The 23268-nt window shown below is 37.6% G+C and overlaps 1 protein-coding gene across 2 annotated transcripts in view; it reads left to right on the top strand.

Moving 5' to 3' along the window:
* The window catches only part of SYNE1 (spectrin repeat containing nuclear envelope protein 1), a 299972-nt gene that overhangs the window by 165723 nt on the left and 110981 nt on the right, over positions 1-23268 (top strand). For both annotated transcript variants that reach the window (XM_071740591.1, XM_071740590.1), the window contains 16 exons: positions 254-406; positions 1976-2143; positions 2911-3087; positions 3978-4124; positions 6303-6428; positions 7868-8044; positions 9813-10078; positions 10850-13010; positions 13345-13682; positions 14345-14489; positions 16020-16238; positions 17068-17330; positions 19226-19391; positions 19964-20119; positions 20333-20485; positions 21870-22052. In XM_071740591.1, coding sequence (XP_071596692.1) covers positions 254-406; positions 1976-2143; positions 2911-3087; positions 3978-4124; positions 6303-6428; positions 7868-8044; positions 9813-10078; positions 10850-13010; positions 13345-13682; positions 14345-14489; positions 16020-16238; positions 17068-17330; positions 19226-19391; positions 19964-20119; positions 20333-20485; positions 21870-22052 — 4998 coding nt within the window. The remainder of the gene's footprint in view (positions 1-253; positions 407-1975; positions 2144-2910; positions 3088-3977; positions 4125-6302; positions 6429-7867; positions 8045-9812; positions 10079-10849; positions 13011-13344; positions 13683-14344; positions 14490-16019; positions 16239-17067; positions 17331-19225; positions 19392-19963; positions 20120-20332; positions 20486-21869; positions 22053-23268) is intronic.

Here is a 23268-nt window from a genome sequence, read left to right as displayed (position 1 = left end):
CTTCAGTGGGTCGAGATTTTTAGCCATGCTATTTGTTACTCACAAAATGAGCAGTTGCTCTTAGATGCCTGAAAAGTTGTCATCTCAGGGAATGGCTGAGAAACAGTCCTGTACTAGTAGCAAAGATTTTCTCATCTTGCAAGGATGATATACATACTGCGATAGAAGGCTGTGCTTCAGATCCAAGGGAAGTTAGTGAAACAGATCTTCACTGTTCCATATATATATATATTAATTGTTGTTTGCATTGTAGTCCATACAGCAGACTGTTCTGTCCCAAGAGCCTTCAATAAAATCGGTGATAGAAAAGGGAGAAACTCTTTTTGATCTGGTGAATGATGTGACTCTAAAGAACAACATTCAAGACCTTCAGAGCAGTTACCAAGAACTCTGCAGCACAACAAAGGTAAAAAGTCAGGAAGAAAATTCTAGGTTCATTCAGTCTGCTATATTTTTTTGCTTTTAAGGCATTGACTGTTGGAGCCATGCTGTCATGTCACACCCTGTACACAGAACCAGTTAGATTTTATTTTTTTTTATTGCTTGTTTTATGGGGAGATTCTTGAATAAGGAAGGACCTTCTACCTAAATGAATCCAAAAAAAGTAGCTGAAATGATTTTTTAGTATGAAAGGTAAAGTCATTGTAGAATTAAGGGGAAATATATCTTACAGTCATAAAATATGGTAAGTTGGATCCATCAGGATCATGAAGTCCAACTTCTGTCCGTGTGTAGGGCACCCCCAGAATCACACCATGCACCTGAGGCCATCATCCAAATTTTTTTTGAGCTCAGGCAGGCTTGGGGCTGTGACCACTTCGCTGGGGAGCTTGTTCCATTGCTCTACTGCCCTCTGGGTGAAAAACCTTTTCCTGATATGTAACCTAAACCTCCCCTGATTCAGCTTTCTATCATTTCCCCGAGTCCTGTCTTTAATCATGGGATTGTTACTATTTTTAATTGTTTTGAATAGATTTCTAAACACATTATTTCTTGAAGGGACAGCAGCTTTAAGTTATGCCATTTCACCTCTTGTTTCAGCTAGATCTCGCTCAAACCTTGTTTAATCCAGTTTAGTTGTTGAAGTCACTGGAGAAAATGAACTGCAAGGTGGATATAATTTAATTCAGCAATGGCATTAATAGCCAATATTGATTCGTTAGTCCACAGATGTGTAATACTTGGGAAGATCTAATAATTCCAAATGCGTCCTAAAGTATGATGATTCCTAAAGCTTTTAATAGCTTATAGTCTTAACAACGCTAAGCGCTGCAAACCATATTAGTACTTATGTTTGACCTAAGCACCTTTAATTGCCAATTTATCCACCAATAGCAAATGATCTTATTCTTTTCACAACTGATTTTCCATTTACAGACATTCCTCTGATCTGTACCACCAAACTGGTATCTGTTGCAACAAATATAAGATTGATGGCTTAAATGTAGATAAACTTAAGAAAAATCTCTTAAACAGAATAAATACATTTTAACTCAATGTGTACATCCTTAATTTGCCCACCACAATAGTATACAGTATGTTTGTGTAAAGGCTGTGTTGGCAGCAGGGACCCAATCATAATGTTTGGTAGGTCATAATCAGTGTCTCAGAGTTTCTAAGTGAACTTAATGTCAAATTGACAGTCTTCCTTTCCTAATGTAAGGAGATCCTCTGTTTTCTTCAGTCTTCAAAGTATGATATTTCATCTGTAGTGAAAATACTGCTCAGTACCACAGAGTTTATTCACACAAGGAATATCTTTGGTGTATTCCTTAACAGCTCATATGAGAGTCCCTCACAGAAATATAAATTCAGAAGTTAACCCTTTTAGGTGCTTTCAAGCTCTTGGTAGTTCTTGTTTTTTCAGGTTTTCTTTGGATAGTTGGAATTTTTAAATCCTGCAGTTACCTGAACATGTAATTTTTTTTTTTTTGGTTTTTTGTTTTTTTTGTTTTTTGTTACTGTGAACCTGCAGGCATATGTTGAAACCTTAGAGGTAAGAGTAAAAGAACATGAGGATTACAACAGTGATTTGCAAGAAGGAGAGAAATGGTTACTACAGATGTCCAGCAGGCTGGTCAGCCCTGACCTTGTGGAGAGTAATAATCTTGAAATGATCACTCAGCAATTAGCTAACCACAAGGTGGGTTTGCTATTGGGTAAATGTCCTTTGTCTGGTAAAATAGCATTTTTCTTCTTTGCTGCTCTGTCTTTATTCCAGAGCTCTACTTGTCATTCAGCTGTTTTATTCCTCTTACTGCTGACTGTGTAGATAAGTATCAGTGTTATTAATGCAGTTAACAGATCTACCTCGTTGTTAGCACTGTTTGATTGAGACTGCATATGCACAAGAGCTTTATTGTACAGTAGTTTGAGTCCCGTGTCAGATTTTTTCTGAGATATCTCAGGCAATAGACCACAAAAAGCAGATAAAGGTCTTTTTCTCAAGATTCCAAGGACAAATATCGAAATGATTTAACTCCTGGTGATTAGTGTGTCACTCTTTTTGTAACTTCCTTAGATGTTTGGCTTCATTGCAGTCAATGGAAAGAACTGTCCACAGTGGAAGAGCTTATGGAGTGAGATATGCTTCAGCATAGAATTTAGCCCTCCTTAATAGATACCAGAGAAGCTGGCAGAGCCCTGTGCAGCATGCAATAAAGATTTTATTTGGTTTACACATTATGAGACTGCTACTGATTTTCCTGTGAGTTATCTCTGTACAGACTTTGACAATAATTTTACAGTGACTGTATACTCCAGTAGATATGACACGTTGTCTAAAAGCTTTTTTCAACTCTGAAAACAAAGAGTATTTAAGAGGGAATAAAAAAACAAACAAAAAGCTGTGATGCAGAATAAGGTTTAAATTTAAAATATGTCTTCAAAATTATTTTATCTATTTCTTAGGCTATCATGGAAGAAATAGCAGGATTTGAAGATCGTTTGAACAACCTTAAGAGTAAAGGTGATTATTTGATCAGTCAATGCACAGAACATCTTCAAGCAAAATTTAAGCAAAACATACAAAGCCATCTTCAGGGGACAAGGGACAGCTATTCTGCCATATGTAGCACAGCCCAAAGAGTAAGTCTCGTTTCAAAAATGCTTTTATACCATTTAAATATAACATGCATTGTAATTTCTCCAGGTAGTTATTTCTTTACATGATGTAAATCTTATTTTACTATCTCCATTTAAATTGAACCTACAAGTTATTCATGTAACACTACATAACTGTTCCACTGTTGAATTCCTTGTAATTCAAATATTGCTCTGCAGCCAGCAAAACTAGCCACCTGTCAGTTCATCTCTCCACACCCTCACTACCATAACATTACCCTAGCTTCTGAGCAGCCACCTTAAAGAAATTAGGCAGCTATTTCCCTTCAAAAACTAAGGAGCAAATTGCACTCTTACTTTCAATAGTTTGCATACATATGTAACAGTTCTTAATAATGTGCTAAGAAATACTGTCTCTCTCAGTAAAACCAGAATATACATTTAAGAAGGGCTAGCTGGGTCATTCTGCTAATCCAATTAGGAGATTAAGCCAGGATAGTTTTAAAAAAACAAAATAATCAACCTAACAAACAAACAAACCAAACCAAAATGACCCAAATCAAAATTCTTAAAGGTAGACTTCATAGTCATTAAGATTTATAGAGGTACATAAAAACTCATGCTAGATCAATGGCAAAATTATTGAAGAATAAAGAAATAAGAGAAAATGCTCTTCATTTGAATCTTTATTTTTTATTTCCAGAAGCCATGCCTTAGATATTGTCCATCTTCTTCACAAACTGGCAAGATGCAATGAGAGCTTGAGAAACTTTCATCCCTTGGTACTTCTATGTACAAGGGCTAAAATAACCACAGTCTTAATAATTCTGTTTTACCTGCAGTTTTCAAGGTGGGACAAGAAAGACAGTAGTGATGTTTGAAAATGTGATGACCTTGCTAAATATTTATCTTAGGTGTACCAGAGTTTGGAGCATGAACTTCAGAAGCATGTTAATCATCAGGATACTCTACAACAGTGCCAGACTTGGCTGACTACAGTGCAGTCGGAGCTAAAGCCAACTACCTGGCCACCTTTCAGTCTGGCAGATGCAGTTAAACAGGTAAAAGTTTAGCACTTGCAAATGCTCAGTTATCCTTAATAAATTGAATTCGGGTAAGAAATTTATATTAATAGGAAATAGTTACAGTCTCAGACTTTCTCAGGGAGCTGCGTAGCCTCATTGTTTATTCTTAGCCGAAAAGGAAAACCTTGAATTAAAGAATAACCACAGGTGAAAAATCACACAGGGCTTTTGCTAGCCCTGTCTATTCATCAGAAATATTTTACCTGAAAAATAGTTGGCTAATTAGATAAACCTGCTCAGATATTCAATAGATATTTTTAGCAAAGCAGTTGTTACTTCCTTCTTGTCCAGTTGCTTAACTGTTCCCAAAATAGACCTGGCTTCATAGTACTGTGGACACAGCTTAAATTAAAACAATCAAAACAATTTTTCAGCCTTAAGAGCATATAACTGACTCCAGCCACATTGGCCATTAAGAATGATTTCTTTGTTTCTTGATTATTTTTAGTAACCATGTATTTTACATTTCATTTGTACCTTGTTTTCAAAGTAAACTGGGATGGTATTAAAAATACTGGAATTGAGGGCTGTTTCATTCACCTCGTGGCTTAATAGAGACCTTGAAATACTACAGCTGTGGCAGCTCCACAAGGGCAGGAGAAGCAGGGGGTGGGTGGCAGTGGAGCCAGGAGGGCAGCGCTATCCTGGTGATGTGCAGACCTGCAGCATACATGTGAGGACAGCAGAGTCCTTCTGATGTCAACAACCAACTGATGATGAGCAGTCGAGTCTGTAGGCAAGTGACCAGTCACAGGTAGAGACAGGAGGTCAGGGCAGCAAGGCAAGACCAGGAGGATCAGCAAGGCACAGGTGGACCTATACTGTAGTTCAGGTGAGGTCCATAGGTTTCTGAGGACCTGAGTTTACGTGTAGCTGTCAAGCAAGGGGAGGGCTTCTGATCACTTTTCCATTAGCCAGGTCCCAAATGGGACAAGTCAGGGCTGTCCCTTAGTAGAAGCAGCTGAACCCCCAGGAGAGGGATGGAAGTTATAGAGTCCTTTTGGTGCACCGAGACCCCGGACCATCCCTGAGGATTAAGGATGTGTTCCAGTCCTTAACTATTTTCGGCGTGAAAAATAGTATCCCTCATACCTAGGAAGAATTTCCTAGTTGCAACTTGTAATTTTCCTTCTAGTCCTTTTTCTGCTCACCTCTGCAAAGAGTTTGGCTCTGCCTTCTCATCACTGCTGCCCCCGTTGGAACCTCACCACTTTAACTAATAGCTGACCAAAATTAGCCTCTCTTCTTAAGGCTGTACAAACCTAGTTCCTTCAGACCTGCCTAAATGACACAAACTGCAGCCCCATATCCTCCCAGCCTTTCACTACTACATCTGCAACAGTTTGCCAATATCTCTTCTATGGAGGAAGAGAGAAGCTGATCAAAATCTACTAGGGACAGTCTGCAAGTGGAAGAATAGGAGAATAATCACTTCCCAGAGTTTGCTCTCTGCATTCTTACTAGTACACTAATCCAGGGTTATCACAAGGGCACAGTTTGCCTGTTTGCCCACAAGAGCCCATCACTGGCCCTCTGCATTAAGTGGTCACTCAACCCTCCTTCCTGGGACTGAGAGGTGTGTTATTGCCCTTCTTGCCAACACTACTGTCAACATTTTCTTTTGTGATGAGGAAACTCTTCATAGGTAAAGGAGAGCTCCTATGAGCAATGTCAATAGCAAGAACCCTCATCAGCATCATTTTGTCTGATCTTGGGAACTGTAGATATTGGGAGGGTTTCAGAAGGTGCAGGAAAGTGTGTTGTGCCATTGACCTGAGTTCCCTGGGATCTGTGAGACAGCGATGAATTTTATCGGTATGGGCATCGTGACACTTTAATAATTGGCTATAGTCCCATTTCCCTTTCACCTTGGGAAAGTAAATCCCCTTGTTGAAACTGTAGCTATCTAGCACTTGATTTATAAACAGGCAAGCAAGATAATGCATATGTTATTAAGAGCTTTGATGAATGGTTGATAACCAGAATTACTTTTTTCTATAATTATAATAGAGCAGCCTTACCTAATAAAATAGTAAAAGTCTACACTTCATCTTTTGGAAATAATAAGCTAAAATAAAAATACTGAAATGCATGATTGTAATAAAATATTATTTCCAAAGTCTCAGGGTTCATTTGAGGATTGTATTCCCACAGGTGAAACATTTCCGGGCTCTGCAGGAGCAGGCCAATACATACTTGGATCTTTTGTGTTCCATGTGTGATCTGTCAGATGCCACAGTGAAGAGTACAGCAACAGATATTCAACAAATAAAACAAACGGTATGAGATAACTACAACAACTTGCTCTTAATCCTATTTAGAGCTTTAACTTCCTTGATCTGTCCTCTTGTAAAAAGGTCATATTGGGTAATGGTTTAAAGAAACGTCTTTCTCTTTCATCTTAAGTATTTCTTTTAGAAATCTTTTAGAAGTAGTTTTCTCTTTCTGTTGTCTTGTTTCTGTTTTATAAAATTAAATCCACATACTTCTATCCTGGTACTGACACAAAGACACTCGACAAAGGTTTCTAAAGTACTTAGGCAGTGGTACAAGATGTTTGCTTAAAGCCACACAAATATCATTTCATGGAAGAAAACCTTAAACTTTTTTTCCATAAAGCACATTTTGATCTATTTTCTCAATATTTTGTTAAAGCTTGGAGATATTTAACTTTTGTTATTTATTCAACAGTAGACTAATGTTTTTATTAGTATATGCTAAAATATTATCATCATAAAAATATAATGGTTCAATTCACAAATCAGAATGCATGTATTTTCAGCATATGAGTTTATTGGTGTCCACCTCAAGTTTTAAAGTATGTTAACACTTGACTTTAGAATAAAATTTTAAACATAAAATTTTTTAGAAAAGAAACATTATGAGCATTCCTATTTGTGGTGAACACAAAACTTCTAGGTTCACGTATAAGCACAATGGAGCTTTTAGAACTACTTCTACTAAGAGTAAAAATCTAATATATACAGCAACAGTATTCCATACCAGAGAAGCAAATCGCACAAATCCAAGTAATCCATAAAAAAATGGCAGTCCAAATACTGAATTGCTAAAAAGTATGCCAAACATCAGAATAAAGATTCTCCTTTTATATACAAAGCAGTGAAACATTTTTAAGAGATCACAGACAGTAGGTACTGTGCTCAGATAAATTAAGCTGGTTGAGTGTCTAAAGCTTAAAGGCGCCCTACTGCTGGATTTGGAGCAAAAGACGCCGTGTGACTATCACTCTAATGTGATTGATGTGCTCAGATCTGGTAAGCATTCTTCTTATTGGCTTTTTACAAAAGGCAAATATGCAAAATAACTGCCATAATCAAATTAAATGAAAGTGTTCAGTTTAAGCTTTTATTTGGTCATTATGAAGGCACACAGGGCACAGTCCAGCAGTATTCTTGGGATGCAATAGACTAAATCATACCGTTAATTTAAGCTTTAATAAAGGACTGAGAAGACTTTGAAACGCAGACATTCATAAGTATACTTTCTTCTCCCAAGGGTTAAAGATAATTTTTCTTTTTTTCCACAGCTTTCCTTTGATAGGTCTGATTTTTATGACTTCTGAAGGTTAAGACTCTTTTTGTAGATAATATTAGCCTCTTCGTAACCTAGTGCAGAAATTTGTAGTACATTATTTCACTCACTTTATTCTCCAAAAATAGCAGTATTAAAGCATTCCTACTCCTTTTCATTTCTTCTAGATTGAGCAACAGATAATGCAGTCGCAGTATTTAGCTCAAGGTTGGGAAGAGATCAAACAAATGAAGGCTGAGCTCTGGATATATTTCCAGGATGCAGATCAACAGCTACAGAATTTAAAACGGAGACGGGCAGAGTTGGAGCTCAACATTGCCCAGAATATGGTACTCCAGGTTAAGGTAAGGAGACTTTAGATTAAGAACAGAAGGTAAAGAAGTAGTTAATCCTGTGTCTGTTATTATCATCATTCATGCATTTATGCCATGTGCATGCATTGCATAGAATTTGCTAGAATGTTCTAAGTACGGGCAAAGTCAAAGGAAAAAGGGTTTTCTTATTAATGATACAGGACGACACAGAAAGCAAAGCACTGTACCTTAGTATTTTCTGTTGGGTTTTTGTTGTTTTTGTTTAACAGTAGATAATTTTTAGCCTACTGTTCTGATTTGCTCTCGCTTTTAATCGGCTACACATCACGATGGACCCAAAGTGAAGAACTGCAATGTATGCTTTCTAATTTCTTTGACTCCAATACTTCTAAATTATTTAGATCCATTTCAAAATTAGTCAGAGAAACTAATCAGTGTTGTTGGACTTTGAAAACGTCTTGAGAATAGGTTAGATAGAAACCCAATTTGGTTTACCTGAAATAGTGTGCTAAATGCCTTCAGATCTTCACTTAACTCTTATGCATTTACAGAGGAAAAAATTTCTATGGCCATTGTGCACACACCACAGACATCAGTGTAACAAGAAGAAACAGGAAAACAGGTTATTTCTGTGATAAATGAAAAAATGCTTGTTTTTTTCAGTTTTGGTCTAGACTTTTCTTGTAGTCTTTTTTTCTGACATGCTAGGAGTTAGGTGAAAAGTAAACAGCACTTCCTTTTCATGTCTGCTCTACAGAAATGTTTGAACAAAGTCAAAGTCCTTAAAGAAGCTCAGCACAATGTGGACTGAAAGGTGTTACACTAGCCATCATTACAGCCCAGGAAAAAGCAGGAGCCCGTATTTCTTCACTATTTTAGTCAGGAACTTTGGATTATTATGAAAGGCAGGCACCTGATGTATTGTCAGATGTGGCAAAATTTTGTTTTTATCTTGTACTGGTAATTGATGATGCTCAGTTCTATTTGAAGCAGTCACAAAAAGAAATGACAGTAGTAGTGTCTTCTCTAGAACCCCTACCAGCCCTTAGTGAAAATGTATAATCCTAGCAAAGTGCTGAACTAAACATTTGTTTAGTTACAGTTATTGGAACTAAAAGATGGGAAAATAATTTGTTTACCCTAGGCAGTGTGTAAGTGCTGAAAAATATTTGGTTAGTTTTAGTTGTCAGTATATTATATATTCTTTTTTTGAGTTCTCTGTGACTTCGTATTTGGTAAGAAATGTGTATAGATAAACCTTTTTATTTGCTGGAATTTCTTACATCAAATAGCAGTCATAGCTAGATAATAATAATCCTTTTCTCAGTAATGACAGCAATAATGGTCATTATTACAGAAGTAGGAACAAAACAAAGTATGGATGTGGGGGCTCACTGACTCATGGACTGTCATTCCTATTTTTAGTCTGTAATGGAAAAATTAAAAAATGAGCTAGAAACAGTACTGATAAAATGGTTTCTCGTGATACCTAGTGGGAGCTGTGCTAGTCCGGAAGCCTGTGCAACAAGGTGTGACTTGATGATGATTTCTTTTTATCACTGGCACTTGGAAACTGCTCTGGTTTGCTTTCATGTCTATAAGCAACTTGACCATACCTGAGAAGATGAGGGGAAAGGTTAGAGAAGGAGAGAAGGCACTTTTTCCAATTTACATCTCTACAGGATTTCCCTGGACAGATAATGAGTCCTTTCCTTACTTATGTCAGCTTTTATTTAAATTCCATCTTAGAATTTTGAGTAGGTGTTACCATATTGGTTTTGATTTGTTTCTTTTTCAGGAATTCAATCAGAAGTTGCAGTCTAAGCAGTCAGCTCTTAGCTCTGTGACTGAGAAGATGAACAAACTAACCCAAGGACAGGAATCGCCTGAACACAAGGAAACAGGAGAGCTGAGCAACCAGTGGCTGGACCTCTGTCTTCAGGCACACAGTTTGCTCGTACAGAGGGAAGAGGATCTGCAGAGGACAAGAGATTATCATGATCGTATGAATGTAGTTGAAGGTTTTTTGGAAAAACTCACAAAAGAGTGGGACAACCTGGCTAGGTAAAAAACTTAGTAGCACTCACAAAGCTGACTTAGTGCATATAAGCTGGAAGAGCTGTTCACAGAGTGTCTCTAAGTTGGATCCACTAAAAATTCCTTTTCCCATGCTTAATTGAAAACAGGCCTCCCTAATTAATTATAGGACAATTACTTGTACTGAAATAAAGAAGAGCTTGAGAAGCCAGATCATCAGTGTTTGTCTTTAAGGCAAGTACTGATTGATCCCATCTGAGGGTATAGCATTTTCTGATATTTCAAACATTTTGACTGTTTTGCTTGAACTCTTCATTTGGTTTACACGTTTCCTGTGCTTTTTTTACATTGTAATACTGTGTTTTATATATTAGGCTGTTACATTAGAGTTCTGTTGCCTCTGCTAAATGATTGCAGTTGTTTCATACAGCGTAAACACACCAGCTGTGTGTAAAATTGTGAGAGTCTACTACTGCTGCTGTCACTATCATGGCATGAGATTTACTTCAACTTCAGTGTTTGTTCATGTGTGCAGAATAACCAGTACATTCTGGAGTGTTCATGTTAATTGGTATGGTCAGCCTGATGACCACACTGCAGATGAAACTGAGAGCAGCAAAAAACTTTTAATTCAATATCAAACACTGGTATGTTTAAAAGAATCAAAAAACTGTAGGACTTTCTATCATATTGATTTCAGTATATAGTAGATTGATAATTCATCATGACCTCTTTTAAAAGTCTGTCCTGGGAATAGGTTCTAATAATGAATTTCCATCCTGTCCACTCTGATAACAGATCTGATGCTGAAAGTACAAACGTGCACCTTGAAGCTTTGCAAAAATTAGCACTGGCACTACAGGAAAGGAGATTTGCTCTTGAAGATTTGAAAGATCAGAAACAGAAAATGATGGAACATCTGAATCTTGATGACAAAGAATTAGTAAAGGAGCAGTTTGGTCATTTTGAGCAACGCTGGACTCAACTGGAGGATCTTGTCAAAAGGAAAATTCAGGTTTCTATTTCAACTTTAGAAGAGCTCAGTTTGGTACATTCCAAATTTCAGGAGTTAATGGAATGGGCAGAAGAGCAGCAACCTAGTGTATCAGAGGCTCTTAAAGAGAGTCCTCCTCCAGATTTGGCTCAGTGTCTTCTCATGGATCATCTTAACATTTGCAGTGAGCTTGAAGCCAAACAGCTTGTTCTGAAGATGCTTGTGAAGGATGCTGACAGAGTAATGACCAACCTAGGGCTTAATGAAAGGCAGGATCTGCAGAAAGCACTTTCTGATGCACAGCACCATATAAATTGTCTTAGTGATCTGGTTGGCCAAAGAAGAAAGCACCTGAATAAAGCACTGTCTGAAAAGACTCAGTTTCTAATGGCAGTCTTTCAGGCTTCAAACCAAATTCACCAGCATGAGAAGAAGGTGACACTTCCAGAACACATTTGTCTGTTGCCAGAAGATGTGAATAAACAGATCAGGACTTGCAAGAATGAGCAGGCTAACCTGAAGGCCTATCAAAATGAAGTCACAGGGTTGTGGGCTCAAGGAAGAGATTTAATGAAAGAAGCAACAGAACAAGAAAAGAGTGAAGTGTTAGGTAAACTGCAAGAACTACAGAATGCCTATGATACTGTTTTACAAAAGTGTAACCAGAGATTGTTAGACCTGGAGAAAAATATAGTTTCTAGGAAATATTTCAAAGAAGACTTGGATAAAGCTTGCCACTGGCTGAAGCAAGCCGATATTGTCACATTCCCAGAAGTCAATGTCATGAATAGTAACGCTGAACTATACACGCAGTTATCAAAATATCAACAGATTCTTGAGCAATCCCCAGAATATGAAAATCTGTTACTTTCACTGCAAAGAGATGGCCAAGAAATCCTACCATCACTTAATGAAGTGGATCATTCTTATCTGGATGAAAAACTTAATGTTCTCCCTCAGCAATTCAATACTGTCACTGCTCTGGCAAAAGAAAAATTATATAAGGTTCAGGAAGCAATTTATGCCAGAAAAGAGTATGCCTCTTTGATTGAGTTGACAACTAAAGCTCTGACTGAGCTGGAAGATCAGTTTATTAACATGGACAAAGCTCCAGCTGCTGTTTTAGCCAAAGAGGCTGTGTCACTCCAGCAGGCCTACAAAGATCTCTTAGGGGAAGTGGTGAGCCTTGGTACAGCGGTGGATGAACTAAACCAGAAGAAGGAAGCCTTTCGGAGCACTGGACAGCCATGGCAACCAGATGAGATGTTAAAACTTGTCACGCTGTATCACAAGTTGAAGAGGCAAATAGAACAGAAAATCAACATGTTGGAAGACACAATAGAAGCATGTCAGGAGCATGAGAAAATGTGTATGCAGTTTGAGGCACAACTAGAGGCAGTGACGAAGGAGCAGATGAAAGTAAACGAAGAAACGCTCCCAATAGAAGAGAAGTTAAAAATATACCATTCTCTGGTGGGGAGTTTGCAAGAGTCAGGGAGTCTTCTGAAGCAAATCACTGAACATCTAGAAGCCCTTTCTCCTCAGCTGGACTCATCTGCATATGAGAGAGCTAATGACCAAGTGCAGTCTTGGCAAGAGAAACTTAAGTCTTTGCATGCTGCCATTGGTGACACCGTGATGGAGTGCGAGAACAGACTTGTGCAGAGCATAGACTTCCAGACAGAAATCTGCCGCTCACTTGACTGGTTGAGGTGGGTGAAATCAGAACTGAATGGAACATTAAGCTTGGACCTCAAACTGCAAAGCATCCAAGAAGAAATCCGAAAGGTTCAGATACATCAGGAAGAAGTGCAGTCAAGCCTGAGAATAATGAATGCACTGAGCAATAAAGAGAAGGAGAAATATATGAAAGCAAAGGAGCTGATACCTTCTGACCTGGAAAACACTCTTGCTGAGCTGACAGAACTAGATGGTGAAGTTCAAGAATCAATACACATGAGACAGGTTAGTGCACCCTCAGTTTTATTAGTTTCTCACTTACAAAGGTGAAAAGTATGGCTCTCTGACTTGAGGTTCGTAATCACTAAAAGAATGATTTTAAGAATACTGCTGTTTGTTTTTTTTTAAATGTCTTAAGTTGTGGCCTGTTGCCATAGATGACATGGGGAAAGGTGGAAAGGGGGAAAAGTCTTCCTTTAATATGCATTTATTCCTGCATGAAGTCTCCCCGGAGAGGGGGAAAAGAAAGCAAGAATGGGCAGTCTAGACTCTCAGCAGAGGATTTTTGTTGCTTCTGTGAATTTAATGACCCTCCATAAAATTTTCCTTTATATTTCAGGCTACTTTGAATAAATTATATAGCCTTTGCCAAAGATACTACCAAGTGATGCAGGTAGCAAATGACTGGCTTGAAGATGCTCAGGAGTTTCTACATCTAGCAAGAAATGGTCTTGATGTTGAAAACTCTGAGGAGAACTTAAGGAGCCACATTGAATTTTTCAGCACGGAAAGTCAGTTCAGTAATAATTTGAAGGAGTTACAGGGCCTTGTGTCTGAGATGGAGCCCTTTATCCAAGCCACAGCAAGAGAACAACTGATGCAGAATGTAGCTATGTTGGAGGAAAAGGCCAATGGGACAAAGCAAGAAGCCAAAACCCAGCAAGAGCAGTTGCAAAGGTATATTCTGTTTTTGTTTTTGTTTTTTTCTTTCATTTTAAGATCACCTTGTTGGCGATGAAAGAAAGAGATGGTAAAATTAATTGGAGTTCTGTAAAATGTTTGTGTTACTGATGACAGAACTGGATATTGAGATTCAGAGTTCTTGGATTTTGTTTCATCCTCTGCCAGTGACACAGATGAGTGATCCTGAGGAAACTATGTTAAAATTAGATGAAGCTTGGAACACCGAGAAGAAAAATAGGGAATAACTTGCCCTTATTTCACCTGGTGCAAGACCTATACAGAAATAAGTCAAATGGAAGCATTTTGAACTTAAATGAAAATACCTTTTTCATTATCATAACTATATAAATTATTATTCCTTAATGTTCTGGATTCCAAAGGTTTGTGTGGTTTTAAAACACAACCTAGACAAGGGTTTGCATTTTGAAGTCACTGAGGAAGCATCAGTCAAAGGCTATTTACTGCCAAGATGTAAAATCAGGATCAGCTGAAAATCAGGATCCTGTGTGCTCTTTCCTAATAATCTTTCTTTTTATTGGAAAATACTGTGTAACAGAAAAATTAAGCAGTTACATTGAATGCTAGATGCAATAATCATTATTTTCAAGTTTTTTCATATCACAGTAAATTGCTCTTTCTTGAACTGTATTTTTAAGGTGCACTTCTGAGTGGCAGGCTTATCAGACAGCAAGACAGAAGGTTATTGAAGTGATGAATGAGGCTGAAAAAAAATTATCTGAATTCTCAGTAGCTAAAGCTGCTTCTTCTCATGAAGCAGAGGAGAAATTGCTGACACATAAGGTAAGGTACTGGTATTTTGTGAAATTCTTGTCCTTCAGTGAAAATAAGTGTTATGTAGGTCGCTAACTGTGGCAACTTGAGTTTGAGTTTTCAGACCTTTTCCTGAAGTGCTTAACTGTGTCATAGCACACCAAGAGGTGTTTTGTGCTGTGCAGAATACACGTTATTTGTGGGCTGACTGGGACAGATATTTTTTATTGTTTTTCAACTTAATGTCTGTCTGTGTGCTCATGACTGTAGAGAGCTGGAAGGATGGCTTATAAAAGCCCTGGGTCCATAAGTCCCAAAACTATGTACCCTATAAGAAACTAGGATCAAGAGAAATGTCTATTTTGGATCATGTGACATAGTTTTACTGGGGCAGGAAGACAGGGGGTTTAATAATAACTTTTGTCTAAAAGGAAGAAAAGCTACTTTAAAAAAATACTTTCCCCCATAAAAATGGTGCTAATGAGTTGCCTTAATATAGGCAGTTAGTGCAAACTGAGACATCCTGCTTTGTTCCCAGATGTGTCTATGTGAAGGCAGGAATCTCCCCAAGAGTAATGTAACATCTGACAGCTTCATAAAAATACAGATACCTTTTGACATCTAAAATGACATTAGGGTTAAGCATAACATAATTGCATATTTAAATACCTTAATTCATTAAAAAAAAATGGTTTGGGTTGGAAGGGACCTTAAATCATCCAGTTCCATCCCCTCTGCTATGGGCAGTGACATCTCCCACTAGATCAGGGTGCTCCATCCAGGTCCCATCCAACCTGGCCTTTAACACCTCCAGACAGCGGGCATCCACAGCTTCCCTGGGCAACCTGTGCCAGTATCTCTGCACCCTCATAGTAAATATATGTATTTTTTTTAAATATCCAATCTAAATTTACCCTTTTGCAGCTTAAGACCCAAGTACACACCCTTGTAAGAAGTCCCTTCTCAGCTTTCCTGTAGGCCCCCTTCAGGTACTGGAAGCTTGCTGTAAGGTCTCCCTGGGGCTTTCTCTTCTACAGACTGAACAGCCCCAACTCTCTTAGCCTGTTTTCATAGCCAAGGTGCTTCAGCCCTCTGATGATCTTTATGGATTCACTTAAACATCTTCATTTCCTTCTTGTGTTAGGTGCTCCAGAACTGGACACAAGTGGGATAATACAAGAGCAAAACAGAAGGGGAGAATCACCTCCCTTGACCTGCTGGCTAGAAGGGACTTGACTGTACATTTCACTGAATCACAGAATGTTAGAAGTTGAAGGGACTTCTGTAGATTATCTAGTCAAACCCCCACAACAGAGCAGGTTCACCTAGAGTAGGTTGCACAGGATAGCATCCAGGGTATACGGAGAGGATAACTTCTCTTAGATCAGATTAACTTTAGCTATTATATTGCTAAACTAGAGAGCTAATGACCTCACTCAACACAGAGTGCCTGCTCTTTGTCTATAGGGGATGAAAGTGGCTCATCTGACTGCAAGCGTGTTGAATAGTTAAGAGTTGTGTTGTAAAAGAGGAAAGCATTGCTTATTTTTGCTTTTTCAGACTCTTGTGTCTGTAGTGAATTCTTTCCATGAGAAGATCACAGCCCTAGAAGAAAAAGCTTCACAGCTGGAAAAAGTTAGCAATGATGCCAGTAAGGCAACTATAAGTAGATCCATGACAACAGTTTGGCAGCGCTGGACACGTCTCCGGAATGTAGCCCAAGAACAAGAGAAAATTTTGGAAGATGCAGTGCAGGAATGGAAGGGATTTAATGATAAGGTAACTTCTAGTCTTGGTAAATCCTCCTCTGTTAACTGTACATAGGTTTTCATTAGGTTTTCATTCATTATACTGCCTCATTTATCACACTATGGTAGGGAAAACTGATTGCTGGAATAACAGTGATTTTTCTCAAGTCACACTAAAAAAAAAAGCAGCTATGGAAGACCTAGGTTTAGAGCCACTGCCTCCAAGTCTTACACTATTCTTCTAGATGCATACATGTATAGTAAATAAAGAGTTGTCTTGGTTTCTGGTTGTTCTTCAGAATCTTCTCTACATTTCCCTTCTCCAGGTGATCTATTCTAGACTAATAAACACTTTTTTTTCCTCTTTTCTTTTTTTTCTTCCCTGAAGGATATGAAGTTTCTGTTTCTAAATTTATGAAGTGATATTTTTGCCTGTCACTGCTCACAGATCATGTGTCTCTTTTTTCTTTACATCCTATCTGATTTTATCTGTCATTGTCCATTATTTTATGCTCAGACTGCAGGCTCTCTGAGAATAGGGATAATCTCTCTGTTAAATGTATGACTTGTACTAAATATGGCTCTCTCTTGGGGTAGATAGAGCTCTAGATTCTATGGTGATAAAGATAATAAGTGCTAAAAAAATGGGAGGAGCCACTCATGACTTGACAAAAGTGCCTTAGCAACAAGAGCACATTAGAGCATAGATTTATATCTGTTACAGAGACTGCTGCACAAGCCCTATAACACAACTGTTTTACAGGAACTAAACATACAGCACAGCCTTTAGCACCTTTGAGTATCACTTGTACTGCTTCTTTTTAATTCCATTATTGCTGAGACTGCATCTCTTTCCATAGATTCAGAAAGCCACCATAGCAATAGATCAGCTACAAGGTCGCTTACCAGAAAGTTCAGTGGAAAAAGCATCCAAGACAGAGCTCCTGGAACTCCTGGATTACCATGGCAGCTTCCTTCTGGAGGTGGAGCACCAGCTGTCATCTTTGGGCCTGCTCAGACAGCATGCTGTCAGCGTGCTTCAGGATGTGGAAATGAAGTCTCCATCTCAGGAAGATCTACCAGTCATGCAAGAAATCAAAGCAATGCAAGATCGATGTCACAAGTAAGGCAATATTTTAAATGACTCATTAGAAAATTGTACCTTGCGATTCATTAATAAGAGTTCACGTATCATTTTTTGTTGTAATTACAAATTGCAATGCTTAAAATAAGTATTAGTTATTGTATCTAAAAGAAGCATTAGTTTTATTTTAAATTATCTTCAATTTATTCTCAAATACAATTTTACTATTTTTATTTATTTCCACCAGCATGAGTATGGATTTTATAATATGTGCTTTTTGCCTTGCATAGTCATATTAACATATCTAAGGGCTGTATAAACTACAGGAAAGTAATAAATCATTTTAAAGTCTTCCTTTGCATGTCACTGTAAGCAGTGGCCTTTAATCTTTTTGTACCCTAAATTTAGATTAGTTTATCACTTTGTTTCACCTACTGGAAGCACTGAGGTAACAAAAGTAGGTGTTTTATGAAATTTATAAGGGAACTTATTTCATATGCAAACAAAAAAAATCTTAAAATTTCCCCCTGTGGTTATGTGAATGTTTATCTAAATCTAAAATATTTCTGTCATGTATAAAACAGGAACTTCTATGGCTAAGAGTCAGGGCTCATAACCACCTCATAAGTGCACTAACGTGCCGTTATCTGGATCTCCTCTGTGGGAAAATGGAGATGGAAAAGAAAAAAATTGAGCCCTGCACCTAGCCTGTGCAAAATTTATTATGGGCATGCATAAATGGTTACAGTAGAATAGCAGTTCTTATAGAAAATATGTAGATACTAACAATTTTTAATTCAAATCTTCTCTTAGATGTGGTTTCTAAGAGGCAGGGTCTGTGATGGTCTCATGCTAAAAAAGGGATGGTTTGACTGTTATGCAAATGAATACAGGAATATCAAAGTAAAATCCATGTTACATGCATAAGAGCTACAAGTAGTCCTGTAGATCTTTCACAGAGCTGAGTTTTTATCACAGAGATTTTATTTTCTACAGAAGATCCAAGTTCTTGAGGAAAGTGCAGAAACTCTATCTTAGTGGAAGTGTGGAGATAGGTCCTTGGGTCAAAAATGGTGTTCTACTGTTAGAGCCTGGCCTTATACTAGGTATTCTGCCAATGCAAATCCCATCAACATGGGTGGACTTTATCTTGTATTATTTTAGGTTATAGATATCGACATGTGAACTGGTTATTTCTCACTCTAATTAGTGGAAAGAAACAAACAGGTCTAAGATGCATTTTTTTCTGGCTTGTTTCAGAAGTTTCTTTTAGAATGATGATGAGAGAGCTAGGGAGTGACTTTTTTCAAGGAGGGCATGTAGTGATAAGATGAGAAGTAACAGTTTGAAGATGAAAGAGGGTAGATTTAGATCAGATAGAAGGAAAAAATTTTGTACAATGAGGGTGATGAGCCCTGGCCCAGGTTGCCCAGGGAAGCTGTGGCTGCCCCCTTCCTGGAAGCATTCAAGGCCAGGTTGGATGAGCCTTGAGCAACCTGGTCTAGTGGGAGGGGTCCATATCCATGAAGGGGCAGTTGCAGCTGGATGATCTTTAAGATTTCTTCCAACCCAAACCACTCTATGATTCTATGAATCAGCCTCAATCATGTCCTAGAATTTCCTGCCTCCTCCACTGACAGTAAGGACAGTCTGTGGTGAAGAGCTCAGATGTACCTGTCTGTATTCTAAACATTTGCACTAATTCAGAACAGTTGTGCATTTGATGTCACAATACAAAAAAATGGTAATTAAAATGTGTACTGAACAATGTGTGCTGCTTAAGTAGTCCCTTGCAACACCTACCCCCTTTTTAGTATACTGGATGTGGGGCTATCAGTCATTATGTTTCTTATTCAATATTTTTTTTAACAAAGCAGTATTTTTAGATATTGCTTAATTCTTCATAAATAGTTGTTGTCTCTTTGTGTCTAAAGTATGCAGCAGAAAGTGAAAAAAGGTGCAAAGATGGTGAAACAGGAGCTGAAGGAACGTGAGGAGGTTGAAGTAGAGATTAATATTGTGAAGTCCTGGATCCAGGAAACAAAAGAATACTTATTAAGCCCTGATGCAGAAGTGGATACTCAACTTCAGGAGTTGCAGGTATATAAAATTTGTCAATTTCTAATTTACAATATTTATCTTTATTTTAATCTGCTAGTTCATCAGTTTAAAAACACCACAAATTCAAATCAGACTACATTCATCTGTTTTTGATTAAGCCACTAGAAAAATTCATAAAGCATGAAGTGGTTGATGGGCTGTAATACCTATTTTAAAGATACTTATGAAATATTTGAGTATGTGCATGTATACGATTTTTCTTACTAGCATATTGCTTAGTAATATTTCTCCTCATCTAAAATATGGGGGAATTATAGAATGTGAATGGACAGAATGTGACATTTCTGTCTTGCCAGTTTGGGATGAGGAGGGAAGCAACAAAATCAACTCATTTCACTGGAGGTGCTGAAATCTTGACGTTTTGTACATACAGTAATAGAGACCTGGAAAGACATTCATAAATGAGAATTAAAGAAATTCCAAGATATAATTATTTTCAATGAGCTAATTAAAAATCTGAAAGCAGTTAGTTGCATGTAAGGATTGCATTTGCTAAGTTTACCCAGATATTTTCCTCATTGTTCTCCACAATCCTGTTTTTCTGCCATAAGTCTCTCCTCAGTGAAGTAACCACCCATCGTCAGGCTGTTGAAAAAATGGCTGAGCAGCAACAGAATAAGTACTTGGGGCTTTACACCATTTTGCCTTCTGAGCTCTCTCTTCATCTAGCAGAGGTTGGGCTGGACCTTGTAACTGTTCAAGATCAGGTAAAGCACAGTAGATAGATTCATTACAGATCTTTAGCCCTTCTTTAGACTTCACGACTTAATGAAGTATGGTATGCAACTGTGGTCAAACTATGACAACTTATAGGAGTTTTGTTACCTCCTTACATTAAATTAACCTAAGTTACATGAAAAATACTTTTGTTTTAGGAGAAGAGATTTCTGGTTACTGAAATGAATTCTTATTATTGACAGATCCAAACCAAAGAAAGAGAAACTCAGCAGATCAAAACATTGAATCAAGAGTTTGCTCAGAAAATCCAGGGGGTAGCAAATGAACTAAATACCATTCTTTCCAAACTGAAAAAGAAAACAAATGATATTGCACAAGCTAAACATGAACATAAGGTAAGACAAGGCTTCCCTTAATTTTTTTACACTATAAATTCTTCTGAACTCACTTCATACCAAGGTTGTATTTGTGAAGATTTGCATAAAACGTTTTAAAATTTAGTTCAACAGAAAAATGGACAGAAATAAGGGTTGACTGATGAGATTTTAAAATTATATTCTTTGCAAACTAGCCCATACAGGGGCTTGACTGAGTAACAGAACTTGGAGAAAATCGATAAAAGCAAGTCACATGGACAAAGATATCTTTTCTTTTAAATAGTGAGTATGACTCCAGTCTGGGAAAACTTGAGGCTCACAAACTGTTCCTTGTTCCAACTGGTAATGAAAAGTACAGTACAGTACACCTTTAATTGTGATAAATAGAATTTGTATTTGTTTAACCAGTAGTCCACCTGGTATTATTTGATGTAATTGGGTATGTACCACACTCAGAAAAGCTCATCTGTACTGAGGTGTAGTGGTCACGTTTGGATGATCATATGAGAGTAGGGGAACTGGGATGGGGGTGGGAGGAGTGATGGGGGAAGAGGTTGGCTGATGGTGGGGTGTTGTTTTTTTAGCTTGGTTTGGTTTTTAAGTAGTAAAAAATAAACTTTACCTGAGTTACTATTTGAAAGTAAGCAAAGCATATCAAATAGGACAAAATTTGGTATGTTGTTATGTCAGAAATTACCTGTTTATTTTCGTGAGTTGCTCTCAATATGCTCCAAAGTAGCATTTGCTTTGCAGGAGGTATCACTGAAATATATCCTTTAAAATTGTTTTGTTTCCTTGATCTGAGTAATGAAGCAGAAAACCAGTGAAATCCACTTTCCCATGTTACATAGAAGAAAACTCTCTCTCCAAGGAAACAGTCTAGCACAGTCCAGACTGCTCCTGTGTCAAAATTAGGCTATGAAAATGCAAGTTTCAAATGAAAATGAAAGCTTTTGTAATCCAATAATGAGTAATTATATGATTCTGAGTTTTTAAGGGCATATTTTAAGACAGCAACAAAGTAAAACCTCTTTCCAATAATTAAAAATACTTGTCATCGCAATGTGTGGTGACAACTGATCTCAAAAGCAAACACAAAAAAGATGGCCAAGAACAATTAATGTCACTGAAGTGACTCAGTGTTTTCCTATGGCAGTGAAAATGGTTATCCATTTCAGCCAGGAAGTCAGAGAAGAAAGAGTAATGGTACATATTTAAAAGATTACCAAACATCCTTTCTGCCTTTCTGCTTAAAAAAGTATTGTTGGTTTTCAGCCAGAATAAAAATGGAACAAACAACAGAGACTTTGGACAGGGTATAAAAGTTGCAAGTTGGACTAGAAATAATCAACCAGAAAGCTATTGCTTCCTGGATCACTGATTTTCTTGTTTTTCTGTCTAGATCCTTGGTGAAGAATTGGACAGCTGCAGTATAAAGTTGTTGGAATTAGATGCATCAATCCAGGACTTTGCAGAGCAGAATGTACCACTGGCTAAGCAGCTGGCTAACAGGATAGGGAAACTCACTGCCTTGCACCAGCAGACGATACAGCAGGCTGAGTACAGAGCAGCTAAGCTCAGCCAGGTATGGTATCAAATCCTTCTGCTGCTTCCTTTCAGAAGTCAAAGGAGCACAAAACCTCATTTATTTTCTTGTAGTTATGCAAGAGGAGGCATTCCTCAGCACATCTGCCCATTATTAGTCAGGGCTTGCATCACAGCTCAAAGAAAGGAACGGAAGGAGGAGGGTGGAATAATGCTGTGATGCTTCTTTAACATCCTGTCCCATGAATCATCGTCTGGCTGTTTCCTCCAATGCCCTGAAAAGACTATGGACCTTCCCACGGAAGCATGCCAGGAAATACTAACTCAATGTACTTTTCAGTTACCTGCATTTGCAGCATTTAAAGAAAAAAATAAATTGGTTTGCTATAGTCACAATCTATAGAGGGTGAATATAACTTGTAGATTCAATAGAAAACTCTAGATGCAATGGTCTTGATAGTGCACTTTATGCAGTACTTCAGTATTCATAAAGATGCCTCCCCTGAGGCTCGAAGTTCCTGAAATTTTGCTTAAGAATTTTTTTTATAATTGTTGTTATCCCAAAAAGTTAATCTGAAAGCAAAGAAATGGATTTTCTATGCTTCAGCCCATAGAAGCATCTATATGGCTTCAAAAAGATACCCATTTTGTGATATTCTTTTCAGTGTCCTCTGAAAAACTATTTTTCAGAAGAGATAGAAAATCATTGTCTGTGTTCAGTCAGTATTAGTACTTGATGAAGGGATTTAACTATTAGGATATTATTGTTTAGCACCAAGATATCATTAAAACTTATAGGTAAGGTAAGGCAAACTACATAAAAATACAGTTTGTCACCTAGAATTTGATCTATCTTTCATACAGGAAAAAATACATGAAAATCAGTGAAATTATTCCAGCTAATTGAGGAGAAAATTTGGACTAAAGATTACTTTGCTAAATAGAAATTGAATGAATCAGAAAGTAGAGCTTTTGTCCTGTTTTTTGAAAGAAGTGCAACACTTCTCTTTTTGGAAATGGGACAGGCTGAGTAGACAAAGCAGGTTTTAAATAAATATGATTTTGTTGATGATGTAGAAAAGAGGCAGAAGTAAGGAATGACAGGAATCTTGCAGTGAGCCACAAACTGAGAAAGAGGAGGTATTTTGCAACTTATGTGTGAGTTTGAATAAGTGCAGGATACCTACATTATTGTAGTGCCTATTTTAACTCCATAAATACAGAAGTAATTAGGTTACAATCAAAACTGAGGGAAA

This window comes from Heliangelus exortis, chromosome 3 (assembly GCF_036169615.1).
Source record: "Heliangelus exortis chromosome 3, bHelExo1.hap1, whole genome shotgun sequence".
In the NCBI taxonomy this organism is placed as follows: domain Eukaryota; kingdom Metazoa; phylum Chordata; class Aves; order Apodiformes; family Trochilidae; genus Heliangelus; species Heliangelus exortis.
This window is presented reverse-complemented; position numbering and strand designations above follow the sequence as displayed.